Source organism: Gossypium hirsutum, chromosome D13 (assembly GCF_007990345.1).
Source record: "Gossypium hirsutum isolate 1008001.06 chromosome D13, Gossypium_hirsutum_v2.1, whole genome shotgun sequence".
In the NCBI taxonomy this organism is placed as follows: Eukaryota; Viridiplantae; Streptophyta; class Magnoliopsida; order Malvales; family Malvaceae; genus Gossypium; species Gossypium hirsutum.
Window position 1 is genome coordinate 5,174,781 of NC_053449.1, and position 21,644 is coordinate 5,196,424.

Below are 21,644 nucleotides of genomic sequence, written 5' to 3' on the forward strand. Positions count from 1 at the left end.
TTTCATAATGTGGGATCGTGAACGAGTTGGAACAAGCAGCAGGCAAAAACAGAAATTCACTCACACAGCTGGGTCGAAAAGTTTTGTTTGTGTAGATGAGGCCGAGATTTTTTGAATTTATAAATAGTGTAAAATATTTATTACTTTCCATTAAATAATATTTTTACTACTATATTGTAGGAACTGTCGTCTGGTCAAAAAGTTAGACGCCTTCAACTTTTTGACATTACATATGGGAAGAAAGATGGATCTCCTATGACTTCTGAAGCTGCAGAAATTATGGTATGTTTAGTTAATAAAATTTTAATTATTTTAAATATTTATAGTGTTTAATTATAATGGTTTAATTCGTCGTTTGTAATGCAAATAATGTTAAGTTATGTTGCATTTGTTTTTATTATATATTTCGTTTCTAACTCTTTGATTAATTTATTAGAAGAAACTAAAGGATAAAAAGGCAGAGTATGAAGCGATTACTTCGAGTGATAGTTTTGTTAATGCTCACGACATTGATAATCGGGTTATTACTGAAGTTTTGGGTCCTGAAGGGTATGGACAGGTTCGATTTCAAGGATATTTTGTTAATCCAACCCAATATTTTGGATCCAGCTCGCAGCAATACATGCTTTCGGGGAGTCAAGCTCAAGTTGAAATTCAGAGGTTAAGAGACCAGATGACTCAGATGCAAGCGAACACAGTTGAGCTAATTACTCAACTTAAAGCGAATGCAGCATCGAGAGAAGCTGAGGTTCAAAGAAAAAATGAAGAACTCAAGCTACAACTTAATGAAGAGGCAGCAGCGAGGGAAGCAGAGCAGAGCAGAAAGTACGACGCACTCTAACTACAGCTTCAGAATATGATGAAGATGTTTCAGCAGTCGCAAAATCTGCCATCTTAGACTATTGTATGAATATTTTTAACATTTTAGCTTTTAACATTATTGTATTATACTTCATTTATCAATTTATATCATATATCATTCGTTGAATTTGAAGTATCATTTAGGTTGCTGTTTTTGGTTGGTTTCTATGTTACAGGAAGGGTTGCATATGGATGAAAATTGGATGTTAGAAATCTGCCAAAATTAGTGGCGTTTTCAATAAAAGCGCCGCTAAAGAATATGACATTTAGCGTCGTTTTCTATAAAAGCGTCGCTAAAGAACATGACCTTTAGCGGCGTTTCTTATAAAAGCCCCGCTAAAGAACATGACATTTAGCGGCGTTTGCTATAAAGGCCGCGCTAAAGAACATGACCTTTAGCGGCGTTTGCTATAAAAGCGGCGATAAAGAACATGACCTTTAGTGGCGCTTATCTTTAAACGCCGTTAGAGGTTATGATCTTTAGTGGTGTTTGTGGTAAAAACGCCGCTAAATATCATGTTCTTTAGCGGCATTTATGTGAGAAAAAAAGTCACAAAAAATAACGGCATGGTCTATAGCGGCTTTTTTGCGGCTCTTGTGAAAGCGCCGCAAATACTTTTAGCGGCGCTTATAGGCCTAAAAAATGCCGCTGAAAGCCTATTTTGCTGTACTGTTAGTTTGTTAAGTTTACTCTAGATTATACCAATTTTTAATTTATTTATACTTATAATTGTTTGATTCTATTTTATGATTACTCGAATAATTTTTATTGTAATAATTTAATATTTATAATCACTCAAACATATATTTATATTGTAGTTTAAATACTTAAAAAATTCTTATTGTAACTGCCCATTAACTTGTCCTTGGAATTTTCTTTTTCAAATCAAAATTTGCTACCCTCTTCCTTTTCCCACACAGATAGGTAATTCCTTTTCTATTTTCTTTTTCTTTTTATTATATTAATACATTCTAAATAAACTAAATATTTTATATATATATATATAATACAAGCTCAATTCAACAACTTATATTTACTGGTTTAGATAATATAGTTGATAAGTTTTAACCAAAACACCCAACTGAGAAATTTTTGTCAAAATATGCCTTAAATTTTCACAAAAAATAAATCAAATAACGGGAGGATGAAAATGAATTTAGGTTAGAATAAATTTAAATATAATTAACTCATGATTTAAGTATTGTTGTAGGAATTAGATCGGATCAACTGATTGGTATATTGATCCAAACAAAAAAATTCAATCTATTTTTGAGCAAACACTTAGAATCAATTGAACTGGGGCAGAAATCGATTGTATCGATTTTATAATTTTTAAAGAATTTTTTTTATATTTTTATAATTTTATGACTTAATAATTTATTTAATTAAAACCAAATCGACGATGAAACCAAAAATCGATGTTGGTGTGGTTTTTAAAATCATAGATTTAAGTACTTATGACATCATGTTCTCAAAAACTCAAACCTTTATCAACATATAGAATCGAATCGAATAGCGTTTTCATCTCCCAAGTTTCTATACATAAACTATGAACACTGAATTAAACAATACAAAAATGGTATTCTTCTTCCACTGACATTTGATATCGGCTTCAGAAAAGGCAAAAGACAAGAATAAAGAGATAAAACAAAAGATTAAATCAATCCTATATCCTTGACTGACATAATTTACCTTAAAAACTCTATATTTTAACCAATCCCACCTATATGATTTTTCTGTTTTCCTATACATAAATTAAAGCTTACTTGGAACCAAGTCATTGTATTGTATTTCACGTAATTGTTTGAAGCAGATCCTCATCTCCTCCATCTGCATTGAAGGAATAGATGTCGACGGGGGCCATCGTGCAACCCATGGCGTTCTGCTTGGTTCTTTTATTACGGGAGGAGCCTCGGTGTTTGTCTAGATAGATTACAATCACGGTGATATTGTCGTGAAAATGGCGCCTTATCCCCTTTTCGATTTTCTTGATGTCACTGTATCTCATCTCCCTTTTCTTTGCAACTTCTTGAAGTGCAGCTCTTACCAATCTCTTGGCAATACCCTGCAAGCATTCAAGCAAACAAATATCAATACCGAAATGCGTTGCATTTCCATACGTTTCATTAGGTTAATGGAAGAACACGAATACTCACGGCTCTCGGGTTTTTGAAAACGATGTTTACAGCAGCTTCATCACTCAACTGCTCCCATAGGCCGTCTGATGCAAAGATGAGGAATTGATCCTGGGGCTTCAGCTTTCTAATAAGGATCGAGGGTTCTGCTGTAATAACCGGCCTTTTAAGAGGAACGGGGTTTCCGAACTGCTGGAAGATCGGATCTCTATAAAACTCAGGTTTCTTCAGGTAAACATCACCTATAGATCTTGACACCTGAAATAAGACGAACAAAAATGGCTCAGACCAGCATGACCACTCACATGCTCAAAGATCATGTATTAATCAATCATCTCCAGTTCTACAATCCAATGTACGATAAAAGCTAATGCATCTTATTCTCTCGATACTGAACGGATCGAAGTATAAAGCTCAACTTGCCTACTAAAGTAAGGGGGAACAACATCACAAAAAGAGAAGAAAAACATAAAAACGAGAGAGCAATGATTCCCTGCAGTTACATAAGCCTAGCTTTATGCTTCAGGGGCCTGCATGTGTCCATCTCATGCATACAACGCATACTATATGGAAAATAGCAGCATGAAACAGTACTGGAAATCAGACCAAAATATTCTTGGAAAAGTCGAAAAACTCAGAATTATAACCATTTTTTAGAATGAACTTTCATTCTAATGCACAATGTATACATCCATAATTATATTATACCTCTCCATCAAGCAAAAAGAAACAAATGGGTTGCAAGCAATGCCTACGAAGAGGAAGTTAATTGGCAACTATTTCTAGAATCAACACATTGATCATTCCTCAAGCAGACTAGTTTTGAACTAAACGATTATAAATCAACTTGTCAATAAAATTGTACCTGGATTATGCCCTTAATCCTCCAAACTCCGTGGGTGTAAACCACTATATGTGAGTCATCTGGATGAAGTTCCTCGACCTCCTTTCGAACTTCCTCAACTCCAACATTATGATCAGTTGACAACCTCTCTGCCACTACTGTGTTTTCCTTATCCCCCGAAGCTTTCCTGCCAAGAACAGCTCTCGAGTCACCGAGATTTGCCACGTATAACACATCATTCGAAATTGCACCAACTAGACAGCATGATCCAACCGAAGCAATTTGAGGCCTCACAGGCAATGATCGCTTCACCAAACGCAAAAACTCCTCTTCAGTGGCATTGAATGCCTTCTTTATCACATCTGCAGATAATCCCCCTTGTTCTGTAGCAAATTCTACAATGAATAAAGAAAAAAAAAATTAAGGGTCTCCATCAATCTTTTTTAGAATCCAAGTGCATGCTTATCACTGAAAAGGATGCAAAACAAAGAAAAATAAATGACCTGAAAAATGCCAAAACTTGAACTACACTTACTAATTATTCTGAAAAATTCAAGTCCAAACAACCCCAAGTAGATACAAATTTAGACAAATAGTTCATATTCTCTTTTCCCATCAAAACAGACATAGTACTACATGACTATGGAGCGGGGCAAGATAGATATTGTCAAATTCATTACTGTTCCATTGTTGGCATGATCTGCCTCGACCCCACTCTGCTTCGCCGTAAATGTTAAAACTTGAATATCATTACTTTTAATATGCATAATCTATCAATACCTCACCTAATATATACATTTTTACTCGTTTTAAAAGCTAAATAAATAAGAATAAGGCAAATATCAAAATTAAGTGCCCCATAGGTCCCTCTTTTACTGTTAAAAATTAGAAAAAGAAAGTCTATTTGGAGTCATCAGTTCGAAATCTATCAAACTAAATACATATTTGATGATTCCATAGACAGCTTATGATTTTCCTGACAAGGTCGTATCCATATACATACATGATCACATGTTCATTCATGTCATACATACATACATACATACATACATACATACAGAATAGAATGGGAAAAAAGGAATGTTGCAATAAAGAGGGAAAAAGGGAATTACTGTGGAGAAAAGGGAAGAGATGTTTGTTAACAAAACGGGAAGCTTCGGGACCGCCATGACCATCGTAGACGCCAACGTAGGTAGCAAAAGGAGAGGCCAAGACTTGGCTTTGATCTTCGAGGCAGTTGTTAGCCTGCACGACGGCGATGGAGAAATCACCGGAAGCGTGGGGTTTAAGGTCAGCGTGCCACATGAGAGCATCCCCACCAGCTCTAACGCCAAGACAACGTTCGAGCGGCCTGGAAAGGGACCGTAACATCATCATCATCGTGTTTAAAAAATAATAATAATCCCTTTATAGGGAATTTGATTAAATGAAAACCTCTTCGATGGTTTCAATGGGGGGTTTCACTTTGGGGGAAGAGGAAAATGGGAAGATATTAAGAGGGAAAGAGAGAGTAGAAAGTGGGGTAAAGTGAATGGAAAAGAAATGCCGCGTAAAGAGAGGAAGATGATGACCAACGACCCCCGATACTTGCTGTAATTACTTCCCACTCTACGCGTTAACTAATACCCTTTTTCTTCTTTTTTGACTTTTAAACCCAAATCCTTTTTTTATTTTTTATTTATTGAATGGAGAAGGTTAGGTCTAATTTAATATTTCAATTTTTAAAGAATCGGATCGGTGGTTGAATTATTCTCGATTTAATCTGTTAATTTAGTTTAACTTAGATTTGTTCAGGTGGTTCGATTTGAAGATTTGTTCGAAAGAGGAGAGAATTTGGATAAAAATATAAGCTTAAAAAATAAATTTTAATAAAAAAAATAAGGTACATTTTTTAAATGGGTCTCAATAGATCCAAACAAGATATACAAATTTCTAATAGATCAGATAAAATCGCAAAGCAAATAATCCCAAGTTTCAATTATTCATTAACTACCCGTATATCTTAAGATTAAGAATTAAATATTTTTTTAGTATTTTTTTTTTTGCGAGGAGCTGGATGAGAAGAAACTCTCATGTCCAGTTCTGTAGTAGAGATGGAATTCATAAACAACAACCATCAACTATAACCCCAAAAGAACTCGATTTCGTAAACGAGTCTCAATATTTTTTTGTTCGGGCCCAACCTAACTTGGCTCGAATTTACCAAAAAAAATTGTTATGCTTTGTCACTATTTTGCTGTTATTTCGCTATTATATTGTTACTATTTTATTATTTTTGTTTAGATATTATATAACTATTTTTTTATTATTGATTTTGTTACTATTTTAAAGGCATTTGCTTGCTAAGTTGCACGTATCTTAGTGTTAGTTAAGTATAAATATTTTTTAAAATTTTATTTTCAATATAAATATTTTTAAAAATTTATTTTCAATTTATTGGGAAACATTTATTTTAATATTTTTAGTCTATTTAATGTATTATATTTTTTAGATTTGTTTTTATATAAAAATAAAAATATAAAAAAATTAATACAAGCAAGTCGGGTCAGGCATGGGTTTTAGCGTTTTTATCCAGGTCAAGCTTAAGTAAAATTTTAGGCCAATTTTTCGAGTCAGACTCAGGCCTAGAAAATAGGCCTAAAATTTTATCTCGGTCCAGCTGACCCATGGATAGCTCTAGTTCAGCCCCTTTGTCTGAATTGATATATCAATCGATTTATTGGTTCAACTAGTTCGATTAGTTGATTTGATTTGATTCAAAAACACTAAGGGTTATTTCAAGTTTAACTTAATTTGTATTTGTGCCGTTAGTTTGAATTGTTTTGATTTTAAATCATTCAAATTCGACACTTAATTTTTTGAGTCAAATCTTTTTGGGTCTATTTCAAATTATAATTTTATAAAAAGAAAGTGAATTGAATAATATCAATGTTATTAAATTGGGTCACAATTAATAGGCGTACTAGAATCTAATTACAAATATATATCCATAAGATAAAACCAAAAATAAAGGACAATGCATTGTCCACAAAGTTATCCACAAATTTAATTAGACACAAAACAAGATAAACACTTACTAAATGTATGTATATATGATTAAAATAGAGGGGTAACGTGAATTCCGTAAGTTAACCTAACGATTAAGATACTCATCGTTTCAAGGGTGATTTGGGATTGAGTCGCGTTAATCACACCCTTAATAGGGATTTGCCCTCTTCTAGAAAATGGAGGACTAAAGTTTGAAATCTTATTTAGTATTTACAGCCATGATTAATTCTCTTTATGATCTCCACCCATACAATAAATGTGAAAGGGGTAGCAGTATAAATAACATGTCTTTATAGGGGGCCGCCATTCAAGAATATCTTACTTCCTCTGAACCTGACAGTGAGGCATGGATAGCAACTTACCTAACACATGTATCAAATTCAACACTAAAATTAAACTCATATACCAAATTGAAATTTAAAAAGAAAAACTCAAATACAAAATTCGATATTAAAATCAAACGGAAGTACCGAAAAACATTCATAAACCTTTTCCTTTGTTTTTGCACCCGTCAAAATTCCAAGACTTACATATCTCTAATTAAGAGCATCATCATTTACAAAAATTAAAAAATTAATCCCTCTACTTTAACTTGTTATAATTTGACCCACGTAAGTTATAACAATCGAAAAGTTAATCTAATTAAGTAATATTGTTAAACCTTATTATTGGATTGTTTATTTGGAAACCAGTAATTTAACAACTTATATGCAACAAATTAACAAAACTCATTTGTTCAAGTTCATGTTTTGAATAACACCTGGACTAACTTTCCAATTTTCATAAGCTACAATGACTAAATTTTGACAAATTAAAGTAGAGGGACCAACTTCTCAATTTTCATAAAGTAAGGGATGAAAATCATAATTAGACCATGTATATGTTCTATCGCGTAAGTTGGGGATTGTTTTATAGTATACTTCTACAGTAAGGACAGTCCCCACACGTTCTGAGCCAAGGATCTAAGCAAGCAAAGTGAAACCTGTGCCCACACGGCAGCTGAGTAAGCACATCTCCTTCTCCGAAGCTTTCAAGGCATATACTGCAATCTCTTGATTCCCTTGATGTCTTTCTTTCAACATTGACGTCTTGGCTGCCGAAAATTTCCAGTGGCAAACGGTCCAGAGCTTCCTGAGTAAGTCCAGGAGGCTTCTTGTTTGTTTCTCGTAACAATTCGAACCTTTCTGCTTCAGAGGTTAATGGGGAACCCCTAGCTGCCAACCCTGTAGAGAGTTCACTTATGATCCTAAAATCATCGCCCGTTACATGCTCCCGGTGGTAAGCATTAGGTGGAGCTCTATTGCTTCGCCTGAAGAAAACAACAGGAAGAAACCGTAATGAGAAGGAAAAGAAAAGATGTACAAAATGTTTAAATAGCGGTTAATGCAAGACCTAACATATATGTGTCCATTATTGAATGCCACACCAAGTAAAATTCAGGATCGAGTGGTCCACATGCTTCTCTCAAGCAGTAGATGGTAGTTAGGAAACGAGTAACACTAATTCGCTGTGTACATGAAGTGGTAGCAAAAGTGGTCTGGCTAGTCATAGTGGCTAATGATGTTACTACTTAGAACCTATGTTACTCAGACTCGGGCATGGGTTTCAGATATGGATATGTATCCAATACAGGTATGATTACTTTTTCTAAGTTTTTCCATATATTTAGAAGATCCTTGGAGGTCATATCCTCGTATTTGTGTGTCGGACACGAGTGAAATGAAGAGTCCAAGCAACATAGCTTAGAACCACTAATATTACCATAGAATAGGAAGCACCAGCAGTGGGACTGGACCATATTGATAGTTAGCAATGCGAGAACAACAGGCACTAATGGGCAGAAAGCACCAATAACAGCAGTGGGCCTGGAAATTAAGGTACTACTGGTAGGTAAGGAGTGACGAAAGCAATATCAGCTTGAATGTATTAGCAGAAATGGGACAGAAATTTCAAGCATAAAAACATAAATTCAATCTATTCAAGAATATATAAATATATAGAGAGAGAGACTAAATTCAACTTAAACGATGAGACTAAATTCAACTTAAACATTTTCAAGGAAAAAAGAAAAAGCCTGCCAAAACATGATGATTATGTTAGGCAATTCCATAGAAGAAAGTTCAAATTCACTAGTGACAACCCACCCGACTGACCAGCTGAAAAGTCCATGGTAAGTTAGAAAATAGTTTGGACTGAGTGAAATTAGTCTCAACATTAACTGACTACAATCCCTAACAGCTCTATCATATGATACAGTATCTCTATTCTTACGGCTAAACCAAGTCAGACTCCTAGTGCCCCTAATACAATACTACATATTTATCATTTGGATTCACTAATAATAAGGTAGCACAATGAACTGCAAGGCACTGAATCTTCCTACAGGTTACGATGCAAATTGCTCATATGATAGACACTTCTTTTGATCATATTGCACCCTCAACAGATCCACAAAATCAAAGTTCAAGAGCAAAATCATTCTGAATTTTGGTAAAACTTTCACAGACACAGAGTTCCACATGATTTGTCTATCCTATCATCAAACTTCAGAAATAAGTAATAGAGAAGAGATGTGCTGTGCTGTCTTTAAAAAATGAAATTTGTGACAGACCAAGAATAGTGGGATAAATTTGGTCCAACTAGAGTAGCAAAACAAATTGAGTGCCACAGGCAAGTTCACCATCAATGATAAAAGTGGCTTCCAATTGGTGTCAAAGATCATGCAGATAAGAAAGAACATGATTCAATAGCTATTATATTTACTTGTTCTTGCAGTTTGACCAGTAATAATGCTGTACGTAATACATGGACAAGAAATGCAAACACTAAGAGTGGCAAATTTGCAGAGAGCACTAGGTAACCTGTTTGCAGAAACAGACACGCCTCTTAGTCTTTCAACAAGCCTTGCTCTTGCAAGCAGCACAGCTCCGGGAAGCCTTTCATTTGCTCTCAAACTTTGCCTGCTTGAACTGCTAACACCATCTGCATTTAATCCATAGCTCGAACTGAGCTCGCCAGTACCTTCATCAAACCCTTCTCTAGCAAGCCTCTCACTTGATCTCAAACTTTGCCTTCTTGCATTGCTTACACTGACTGCATTTAACCCATTGCTCGATACAAGCTCGCTGGTACCTTCATCAAACCGCACTGATGAACGCTCCTGAAAAAGTAATATCCAAATATAAGCGATTCAGGCGAGGAGAAATAAATTACGTAGACGAGGTAATAATATCAAACTTCCTTGTTTATTCTTGTATATGTGACAAAAACTTACTGCAAGTGAGCTTAGGCTTTGCTTGGTACCAAAGACGGAAACATGGAAAATTTGTTCATCAAATGTTAAGATTCATATCCACCTTATTACTTTGTAACTTAACCATCAGATAAACAATTTTCCAATTCACTCCTTTCCATCCTTCATAACAAGCAGAGCCTTAGGGTTTAGAAAATTGTCAAGAAAATACCTATTCTTCAGTAATTTCACTGATAAATTTAGCTTAAAACTACTAATTTTCGGAGCAAAGTTCAATATTGGAGCATAAAACAGACAACGAATAAAGTACCAATAAATTGGTTGAAAATCCAATTTTTAAATTAAAAATAAATAAATAAAAGTGCGGTTTATTTTCCCTTCCAAAAATAATACTTAATCCACCCCCATTTTTCCTTTAATTTCTCTTTTTTTTCTCAGCAATAAAATAAAAACAAATACCTAACAAGAAATAAATAATTTGAAAAAAAAAGGTAAAAGAGAAATTGAGCGTACAGAGAGCGAGGAAGCACGGGAGCTGAAGTGGCGCACGTGGGGAGACCGGCGGAGGGAATCACCGCCGTCCAAATCATGCCTCTGATTGTGATGACTGAGATGATTCCGGCGATGGTAATTCCGTTCAATTGAGGACCCAATCCCTAAATCCGGATCGGGTCGACCCACTCTTGACCTTCGTGTGTAGAATAACTCCGAAGCGCTTGTCATCCAACTAAAACCCCCAAATGGTGTTTTGATCTGATCTTACCAATTAAAATTTATTTTTAATTTCTCCAAAAAACAATTAAATAAACATGAAAATTGTAATTTGGATTAAGAAATAAAGGAGAGATGTTGATGAGCCCTACGAAGAAACGCGGGAGAAATTCCTGCGAATGAAAATCGATAGCCTTAGCTTCAAAGAAAATGAATGGAAAGGGATGTGTGTTTTTTAACCCTAAATGGTTTAATTCCGGTTTTAGTCCCCCTCCTATGCTAAAATTTAAAATTTAATCTATATATTTTAATTTTATATAATTTCATCCTTGATTTTAAGGAATAATATTTGATACACCGCTAATACATTATCATCGAACAATGACATGATACTTCAGGAAAAACAAAATTAGTGAAAGACTTATCAATAAATATTAACAATTTTATTTAGTGTTTTGATTTTTAAATTTCACATTTCGAATTTTAGATATATTTAAATAAAATTATTAATATTTATTTATAAGCCATTCATCATTTTTTATTTCATTAGCATTGAAATGTCGTGGTTGACGAAACTTATACATCAACGATATATCAAATATTTATTTTTATTTTTATTAATTTCTATCATTAAAATGATGATGTGAAATCTTTTATTGAAAATTTTGTTATGGTCAAGGTAGCCATAATATATGTTTTTTAATACAAATTCTCGATAACAATTAGTAATATTAAGAATATAAAAAAATTAAATCATGTTAAATTAATCGGTTTAAGGGTATAAAAGGTTCTCAAATTTTAAAAAAAACAATTAAGTCTTTGTTTTTTCACTCGAGTATTTTAACTTTCAAAAATGCATAAAAAGGCTCTCAAACTTTTTCAAAAAAAGCAATTAAGCCCATACTTTTTTTTACGCTCAATTGGGCACTTGAACTTTCAAAATACATAAAAAAAATGCCTTCAAACTTTTTCAAAGAAGCAATTAAGCCCATGCTCTCTCTTTTTTTTTTTGCACTCAATTGGTTGGGTAATTGAATTGTCAAAATGCATAAAAAATAACCTTTGATCGTTAACTTTAATATTTGACCGTTAAAATTAACTGTCTCTAATTTTTTTCCGTTAAAGTCATCCTTTGTCACAACCACGACATGACATGTGGAAAAACAATTATAAAAAATAAAAGTTATAAAAAATATTAAATTTTAATAAAAATATAAAGTTTATTAAAAATTGTAAAATTTTATAAAAATAATAAATAATTATAAAATGTATCAAAAAGGCCATTTAACCATCAATTTTAACCGTTGACTGTTAAAGTTAACAATCCCTATTTTTTTCTAGTTAAAGTCATCACGTATCACAACATAGTGTAACATGTGGTAAAAAATGATAAAAAAATAAAGATCAATTAAAGTTATAGAAAAATTATAAAATGCTTCTTTAAAAATTATAAAATGCTTCTTTTGATACGATAATTTTTATATTTTTTTAATGAATTTTTATTTCTTTACATTTTTTATAATTTTCTTACAATTTTATAAAATTTTACCATTTTTATAATTGTTTTTGATTTTTATAATTTGTTAATAATTTTTAATATTTTTATATTTTTATTAAAATTTAATAATGTTTATAACTTTTATTGATTTTTGTTTTTTATCATTGTTTTGCCACATGTCACGCCATGTTGTGCCACGGGATGACTTTAACTGAAAAAATTAGGGTCAGTTAACTTTAACGGTTTGACTATTAAAGGTAACGATCAAATGGTATTTTTTTATGCATTTTAACAGTTCAAGTACCCAATTGAGTATAAAAAAAGGTTTAATTGCTTTTTTCTGAAAAGTTTGAGGGCTTTTTTGATGTATTTTGAAAGTTTAAATACTCAATTGAATGCAAAAAAAAGCAGGGGTTTAATTGCTTTTTTTTTAAGTTTGAGAGTTTTTTTGATGCATTTTGACAATTCAAATACCTAATTGAGTGCAAAAAAAAAAGAGAGCAGGGGTTAATTAATTTTCTTGAAAAAGCTCGAAGACTTTTTACACCCTTAAGCCATTAATCAACCGACTGAGTGATTGAAATTTGATGATTTGGGAAAATATCCGGTGAACATCAATTAGAGAAATTAAATCTGAATTTCAATATATTAGAGGGACTAAACCCAGAAATTTACCGTGAAAAAAAAAAGGTATATTTTTATGTGTTAGTTGAAAGAGTAGCATTTAGATGTAACCACGCGTTAAACAAAGTGTTACATTACACCAACGATAGAATTTCTTTTCCTTCAACAAGATTTTTTGCGTTGACTGTTGACCATGGAAAAACGATAAATCAAATTATTTATTGAAAGTGATATATATTCCTTCCAAGAGAATTTCTTTCTTACTATCGAGAGTTTGATTTTCATCATGGGTATCAAGAGTTTTATCTCTTAATGAACCTACAGAATGGAATAAATTTAATTATTGGGTTTACTCTAATAGATATCTTGAGAAATAAAATAAAAAATCGATATTAAATGAAATAGACATAATAAATTTCTAAGCTTTGGTGAATATAAATAGAAAACTAAATGAATTTTGGTTTAGGTAAATTTTGGATTCAGATTAAATTTAAATTTTGGTTAATTCTTATTCAAGTCAATTAAGTTTAATTGTAATTTCAGGTTATAAACACTTTGAGTTTAAGACATTTTAAGTTATTTATTGGGGTCATGTCTAGTTATTTATTTGAATTGTTTCAAGTTTGGATTAATTTGAGTCAATTTCATATTTAGGTTAGATAAGTCAATTTTCAAGATATGAACTAGAGTTGTCTATGAGCCAGGTCATCTGGTCTGGCCTGAAGGCCCATCCGAAAAATGGAAGGATTTTAACAAAAAAATATATGTCCAAAAATGAGCTTGGACAAAAAATAAGGCTCGTTTAGAAAATGGGTCGGACCTCGAGTAAGGTTTTTTTTTATCCTGGCTTTACCCAGATTTGCAATTAAAAAAATTGTTTTTTTGCTAAAATTTCACTATTATGTTGTTTCAATTTGTTGGGAAACATTCATTTTAATATTTTTAGCGTATTATATTTTTAAAATTTTTTATATAAAAAATTAATACGGCCAGACCATGCCCGGGTTTTAGCATTTTTATCTAGGTCGGGCCTGAGCAAAATTTTAAGCTCATTTTTTGGGCCAATTTGAGCCCAAAAATTTATCAGAACCGACCTAACTCGATCCATGGACAACTTTATAAAATAGCTATTTATATATATATAAATATAAATATATAAATTGCCCATGAGCTATTTACTATTTAGAGTATTTAAATATGTCGATTGAGATTTAAGTTCTTTTTATTCTGAGAGGTGGAATAGCATAATTCAGCTAACGTATAATGATCATATACCTCTAATGCATTATATGTCTCATTCTTCTATCATTTTAGGGAGTTGATGATTATTCATAGCTATTATATTGATATCAAAAAAGAGTTCGACCCAATAACCAAATACTTTTGCCAGATTGATTTTGGATTAGATTAATATGTTTTTGGTCAATTTGAATTTTAAAAAATTTCAAATTATTTCAATTTCGATTAGTTTTAACTTTGGATCAATTCGTATTCAATTCTATTTTAGGCTCAGAATTAAATGAATCGAGGTATTAAATTTAATGATTTGTACATACATTTTGTGTAAATCATTTAAATGTATAGTTTATTATTAACAAAGTAAATTTTTATTTAAAATATTTTAAATACCACTCTAACACAATTACATAATTCATAGATTATAGATTACACTAGCATTGATAGTTGCAGCTTCTAATTCCAAAATATTTTATTCAAATTTCATAAAAACCCCTTCCCCTGTCTCCATGACTAATTTTGTTTGATCATCACATATTTGCATGGGAATAGTGTTCATCATGAACCGAAGACTCCGGTTTATCAACACCGTCGACGCTTCGAACCCAGTAACTTGAACTGAAAGAAGCCGCCCGGTCCGGAACGTCATCCATCACCCATTCATGGCCTTTGGGGAAATATATCCCACTCTTTGGATGTGGAACCCAACTCGATGAACCTTTTATATCGTTGTTACTCTTGCACTTCTTATTGATCTCTCGATCTGCGCCTGCAATTTTGCTCAATGGTCGCTCAACGCGTTTTGCTTCCCTACACCCGAATAAAGTTTCCAAAAGTCAAATATGTTTATTAAGTTCATAATGATTTGCTTCTAAAATTTGTATTCTTGCATGGTTTTTTTGGTAAAAAATTTAATTTTCGGCTTTTCTAAATACAAAACAAATTTCAAATTTCATTTTTAACTAAACAAAAACATCTCAAAACTATGACTCAAACTTTAAAACGATCTCAAATGTTCTAATTGAATCCTTAAACATAGAGCATACTTAAAACACGTCTTAAATATGCTCTGCATCAAACATAAACTAACATTTAACACCCAGATAGACATGACAAAAAAAATTTGGTTGGTACCATACTAATATTTTTAGGACCCAATTAAACCGTTTTAAAATTTAAGGACTAATTTTTAAAAAAATCAATCTATAGATTAAGAAAGTCTGTTGTAATCAACCCAAAGAATAACGACAACATTACGTACCTTAGCATCAAAATCTTGGTTTTGGTAAAAGCAGCTCTTCCCATGCAATGCAGCTCTTTGAAACCCCTCAAATTGTATAATGCAGCTCTTCAAAGGACTCCAATGCAAGTATCTAGGATTTGATCGTTTGATTTATATAATGCTTTCGAAAGTGCAGTTTTTGTACTTTAAATTGTATCCGAACGAATGAATAAAGGTTTGAGGAATAAGTTCGATTGCGAAGGTCTTCTCAATTTTAAAAATTTAGAATATGCTATTTCGTAATTTCCTCTTTTTATTTTTATTTTAAAAAATTTAATCATTTTATATTTTTCAGATTTAAGTATACAGGTCCAATTATTATTAAAAGTGATTTGATTAAAAAATTAAAAAATATTTCGAATTTCGAGTTAATCGAATTGAGTTGTTCGATTTTTTTGAATCGACCCGAATAAGTAATTCGATTTCGAGTCGAGTTAAATTTTACAATTCGAATAACAGATTAATGTAAATACTCATTTGGTCCCTGCCAATTTAAAAAATGGACAAATTTGTCTCTCTCAACAAAGTTTACAAAAAAAAATTTAAAATAATTTTCAAAAAGTTTTAAATAATTTTTAAAATTCAAAAAATTTATATTTAAAAAATTATAAAAATTCTAAAGAATATATAAAAAAACTTATTCTTTTTAAATAATAATTTTTGGGACAATTAACTATTTAAGTTTATCATACTAAAATATCTTCTTTTTTTCTTATTTTGCTTTGAAAAAGTTTTCAAATTTATGTGCTCTAACATTGAATTAGTTATATTGTAACAAGATTTTAATTTGACATATTTAATTTTTTAATTTCACTCGATTCAAAAAAATTTCTAATTGAGTTAGTATGACAAAATGAGACTCGTCAACTCGATTCACTCGAAACTTTTTCACTTCATTCGATCGAATGCTCACTCCCAACTAACATCATAAAAATTCGTTTGTTAAATTTAGGTTCGTTACAATATTAATTTTTTATTATATGACTATCAAACTGGAAAATAAAGAGATAAATATATATATTTTTGGTACTTATGTTTAGCTTTGATCTTAATTTTCCTACTTACGTTCTTTTTTCAAATTGGTACTTATGTTGTCTTTAATTACACAAAATGGTATCAAATTTAGTATATGATATATGTCGATGATGATGTCATAATAACATTTGGGAAATTATAAAAAATATAAAACTTATATATATTAAAAATTCAAAATATAAAAAATTCTAATGTTTGATACCAAATAAAAATGATATAAATTTTTTATATTTTCATATTTTTATAAAAAGGTATCTTTTTTATGAAAATATAAAAATCAATTTTTTATAAAAATCATTTTTTATAATTTTATTAAAAATTTAAATCAAAATCATGAAAATATTCATGAAGTTACAAAAAAGAATTACAATTTCTTACGTGAAATATATATGTTGTATTTCTAGAATCTTTAAATTTTTGGATAATGACATTATCATCATCACATGTCAAATGATCATTGGACCACAAAATAAAAGTTAGTATCATTCAACTTAGGTACCATTCTGTGTAACAGTAGTCAAACATGGGTACCAATTTGAAAAAAAATGAATATTGAAATCAAACATATGTACCCAAAAATATATTTACTTTTTTTATTAAAATGGTTTAAATTAAATTATTATTTTTTAAGAGGGGTCAAAAATGAAAATTTTCATTTAAAAAGAATTAAAATATTAAATTTTAGGAGGGGCTAAGATGCAATTCCATTACCAAGGAAGCAAAGCCTCTAACTGCCCTGAGTTCGTCATTGTCATTAACAATTTACGTCATGAACGAAGTTTAGCGCGAAGTTTGGGGACAATTTGTGGCCTTGACCCTCTTACATTTAAAAAATTCAATTTAATCTCTTTTAGCCCAATTATTAAGGGGAGGTCAACTTCTTTAAAAGAAGTTGCCGAAGTATCATTCATTAAAGCTGGCGAATTCCTCAATAAATCGGTATTATTTCAATTGAAATTTTGTCTCCTAACTCTATCGAGAATTCAAGTGCTAAAAGAATTAACGGGTTCACAAAACAAATGTACATTCTGTTACTCCAAATAAAGGAGAATTAACAAATTTCTCCCCAAAAAATCCGCCTCCTCTCGTTACCTCTTTTTCAAAAGTAAATCTTAATTCGCTCAGGGGATTTGGAATATTGAGACTTTTTTAGTGAAAAGAGTGGCAAATTGGTGTGACACCTAAGGTCACTTTTAACATATAGCTCTAAATTTTTAGAAACATTGTGAATCGTTACTTCAGCATATGCCTCTTGTTTTTTCCCTTCTTTCACCAGAACATATTCATATTCAATGCAAATAACTTATCTCTTACACATTTGATTGTTGGTTAAATTCGAGTTTTAGTCCCTATATTATACTTAATTTAAACTTTAGTCTTTAATGTGACGTAATCTAACTTTCTTACTGTTATCGGTGTTATTCTTTAGTCTAAATCCCTAACATCAACACAACTCGAAATTCATTATATCATTTAAACATTAAAATTATTTATTTAACTTGTGATTTAAATAAAAATTAAATTATGAAATATCCACTATATGGATAAAAAACAAAATTATGTGTCAATTATATTTGTAAAAAAAATGAAATTTTAATTACAATGATAAAGTTCAAATTTACTTTATATAATGCAATGATGTTTTAGTCATTGTTCAATTGAATTAGTGCCTAATAACTCGTAACACCAATTTAATTAATTATGAATAACATTAAGTTTTATTATCTTTCTTTCTTTAATAGATTACGGTCGACTACTTAAAAAAATTACAGTTAATTATTATTTTATAAGGTAAACTATCAAAATAGTCACTTTTGTTTCTTTCAGGTTACATTTTAGTCACTTATGTTTAAAATGTTAAGTTTTAGTCACTTACGTTTATCGTATTGTAACATTTTAGTCACTGAGCGTTAATTACCGTTAGCAGTGTAACAATAAAGCTAATGTAACACGTTAAATCATCAATTCAAACAAAAATTTTAAGTTAAATTATATAATTGGTCCCTATATTTTTTTGAGCAATTTAATTTTTTTATTTTATATTCTTTGAATTTTTTTTAATTTTCCGTTCTCTTCTGTTTCTCCCTCTATTTTCCTCCGTTCTCCGTCTCTTTTAACTTAATTTTTCTATGTTTTTCATTTCTTAAAATTTATCCATTTTTTTCTTTTATGTATTTTTTCTACGTTAAAAGATATGGAGAAGGGATGAAAATAGAGGAAGAAGTAGAAGATAATGAAAAAAAAAAGAAAAAAAAGGAAAGTTAAAATAAACATAAAAGTAAAAAAATTAAATTCCTCAAAATAAAAAAATATGGGGATCAATTGTATAATTTAATTATTTGAAATGATGATTTAACGTGCCACATCAGCTTAACGTTAATGACAATTAACGGCCCAGTGACTAAAATGTTACAACACTTTAACATAAGTGACTAAAATGTAACAATTCAAACATAAATGGCTGAAATATAATAATTGAAATATAAGTAACTATTTTAACAATTTATCCTATTTTATATTATATGAAATAACATTATAAAGGCTATTTATATTAAAATATTAATTAATAAAATCAGTTCAACCAACGAATTTAAGCAATAAATAACTAATATTTAGTAGAAAAGGGTAGCACCTCAAAGACAAAGCCAGTGAGTACTTTTTTTTTAATCGAAAGCTCCCTTCCATATATTTTTTTATTTTATTTAATTTCTTCATAGTTAAATCATTAATGGTTTGTCGATTGAGTTTTAACTCAATTGATATAGATATTATTGTTAATGTAGGAGGACGTGGGTTCGAGTACGCTAAAGTGTACTATCCTCATGTTTATAGATTGAAGAGAGACTAGAGCAGATATAATGAAAACTTATAATGAGATTATTCAGAAAATCAATTTCACAATTGAGTAGGAGATTGAATATTATAAAAAGAGTAAATAAATAATAATAATTTTATAGAAAATATCTTCAAATCCCAACAAGAAGAATATATATAATATTTGGTTTGGTCAATCACGAAAAGAACTTAGATTTTAACAAAATATATTAATTTTTAAAAAAGAAAAAAACCAAACTTTTTGTAGAATATAAATTTTTTTTAAAAGGAAAGAATATTTAAAGAAAAACAATTGTCATAATAGAATTACTCTTTAAATTGAATCATATATGACTATGAGATCTTTGGTCGGTTTTAAGAGGTCTCGAACAATTTAGAAGTAGAAATCAAATCTTTTGTTACTTACAATGTTTATATGTTTAGTTGACTTTGAATGATTACAAAAATTCATTCATTAACTTTTATCTCATCAAGTGTTTTTTTAGAGAGATGATCATGCATTGTAATACATTGAAGGAAACATATGGATTTTACCGTGCGTTAAAGTAAGTTGTTGACACCGTTTTTTTTTTTTTGTAAAACGGGGTTGACTTGAATTTTGAAAATAAAAACAAAAATGAAGTTGCTACCAATCCTTTTTTATGAGCTGTGATCGGATCACCTCGAAAAGTGGTTGTTTTTAATAAATGATTTGGTTTTATTAAAATAACGATTTTGGTCCACGAAATTCAAAAAAACAGGTTCGGGATTCGGTTACATACGAGGAAGTATTAGCACCCTCGTAACGCCCAAATTTGGTATCAAATTGATTAATTAGCGTTTTAGTGTCGAAGATTGAAAACTTTGAAGAGTTTTAAAAAATACGATCCTAAAAATTTTTTCGAATAATATGAGTTGAAATTTAGGATCTTCTTGTTTCGAAAGAATATCACATCCAGCACGTTAGGATACGATACTTTAAACCCTCGAAACCAAGATTACCTTATGGTTCCCAAAACCCATAATTTGAAATTTTAAAAGGATATTTGACTATTTGGCCAAACGAGAAATTGAAACCCAGCACGTTAGGGCACGTTTTCTCGAATTTTCAAACGCAAAATATTACCTTATTTAGAAAATTTTTCCTTTTTGAGGTATGGTGTTAACATGCATAATGAAATAATAAATACGATAATGTAAATAAAAATAATACGAGCAAAAACAAAAATAAATAAAAAATAATGATAAAAAAAGACAAACTAATTATATATAATAATAAATAAACAAATAAAAATTAAACATTTTAAAATAATAATAATGGACACATAAATGAATAAATAAAGAAATATTAAGTAAAACAATGATAACAATAAAGAAAATGAATAAAATTATAAACATATAAGAATGCATATATGTATATAACAAAGTTTGAAATAAAAAAGATATAAACAAGCAAGTAATAATTTCAATATATAATAAGACCAATATATTTGAAGTTTAAATAAGTAAACATAAATGATAATATAATAACAATTACAAATGATAATAATAATCATAATAATATCTAATTTTCTAATATTATTAATAAAATAACTAAAATAATAAAACAAACAGGCTAAATCCAATTTTAAAACAAAATTCGGGGTTTAAAACACAAATAAACAAAAAAAGGTCCCCAAAGACCTAAATATAATGCGCACAAAGAACAGAGGGCTGACTTGGAAAATATCCCAAGCCCTATGCGCAGCGTTTTAGCGCAGACTAAAATGAAATGCGCGGAAAATAACGCGACCAAATAAAAAAGTAAAAATGGGACCAGATTGCACTAAGGCGCAAAAGATGAGGGACCTCGCGCGCAAATATCCCCTTCACCGCAGAAACACGTGGATCCTGAGGGTGGACGGGTCGGGTTGCGGGTTAGGGCCAAAACGATGTCGTTTTGGCACCTGACCCCTAGTTGCAAAACGACACCATTTTATTTAGGCTATTTAAGCAAAAAAAAAATCATTTCAGCTACCACTTAAAAAAAATCAAAGAAAACCCTTCCCCCTTTTCTCTTCCCCAAATCTGGCCAAGGTTTCTGGTCGTAACGCCGCCGTAGCCGGTAGCCGGCGTTGCGCAAAAGGGGCGATTCAACCCTGGTTTTCGGCGCGCACAAAGGCGAAGTCCTTTTAAACCGATGGGCCGCCAGAAAGGGGTGATTCGAAACTTCTTCCGAGCTCGAATCCGACGCCGACAAGGGGTCTCCGACAGTGCAAACAGATTCAGGTACCTTCTCTTTTCTTTTTTTTTTCTATTCGTT

At 30.9% G+C, this 21,644-nt stretch overlaps 3 protein-coding genes across 3 annotated transcripts; all 3 read right to left on the reverse strand.

Annotated features, from left to right (window-relative positions):
- Positions 1-2,330: 2,330 nt before the first annotated feature.
- On the reverse strand, positions 2,331-5,457 carry LOC107944185 (probable protein phosphatase 2C 63). The gene is made up of 4 exons (XM_041110079.1): positions 4,954-5,457; positions 3,863-4,236; positions 3,019-3,255; positions 2,331-2,927 (listed from the first exon to the last, which is right to left on the reverse strand). The coding sequence occupies exons 1-4, from the start codon at positions 5,219-5,221 to the stop codon at positions 2,655-2,657; spliced, it is 1,152 nt and encodes a 383-aa protein (XP_040966013.1). The 5' UTR covers positions 5,222-5,457; the 3' UTR covers positions 2,331-2,654.
- Positions 5,458-7,281: 1,824 nt separating this feature from the next.
- LOC107944184 (probable E3 ubiquitin-protein ligase RHY1A) lies at positions 7,282-11,051 on the reverse strand. The gene is made up of 3 exons (XM_041110080.1): positions 10,656-11,051; positions 9,751-10,049; positions 7,282-8,198 (listed from the first exon to the last, which is right to left on the reverse strand). Exons 1-3 carry the CDS (start codon positions 10,863-10,865, stop codon positions 7,799-7,801), a joined length of 909 nt encoding a protein of 302 aa, XP_040966014.1. The 5' UTR covers positions 10,866-11,051; the 3' UTR covers positions 7,282-7,798.
- Positions 11,052-14,559: 3,508 nt separating this feature from the next.
- LOC107894971 (uncharacterized) lies at positions 14,560-15,619 on the reverse strand. Its single transcript, XM_041110081.1, has 2 exons — positions 15,473-15,619; positions 14,560-15,021 (listed from the first exon to the last, which is right to left on the reverse strand). The coding sequence occupies exons 1-2, from the start codon at positions 15,514-15,516 to the stop codon at positions 14,742-14,744; spliced, it is 324 nt and encodes a 107-aa protein (XP_040966015.1). The 5' UTR covers positions 15,517-15,619; the 3' UTR covers positions 14,560-14,741.
- Between the last annotated feature and the right edge of the window lie 6,025 nt (positions 15,620-21,644).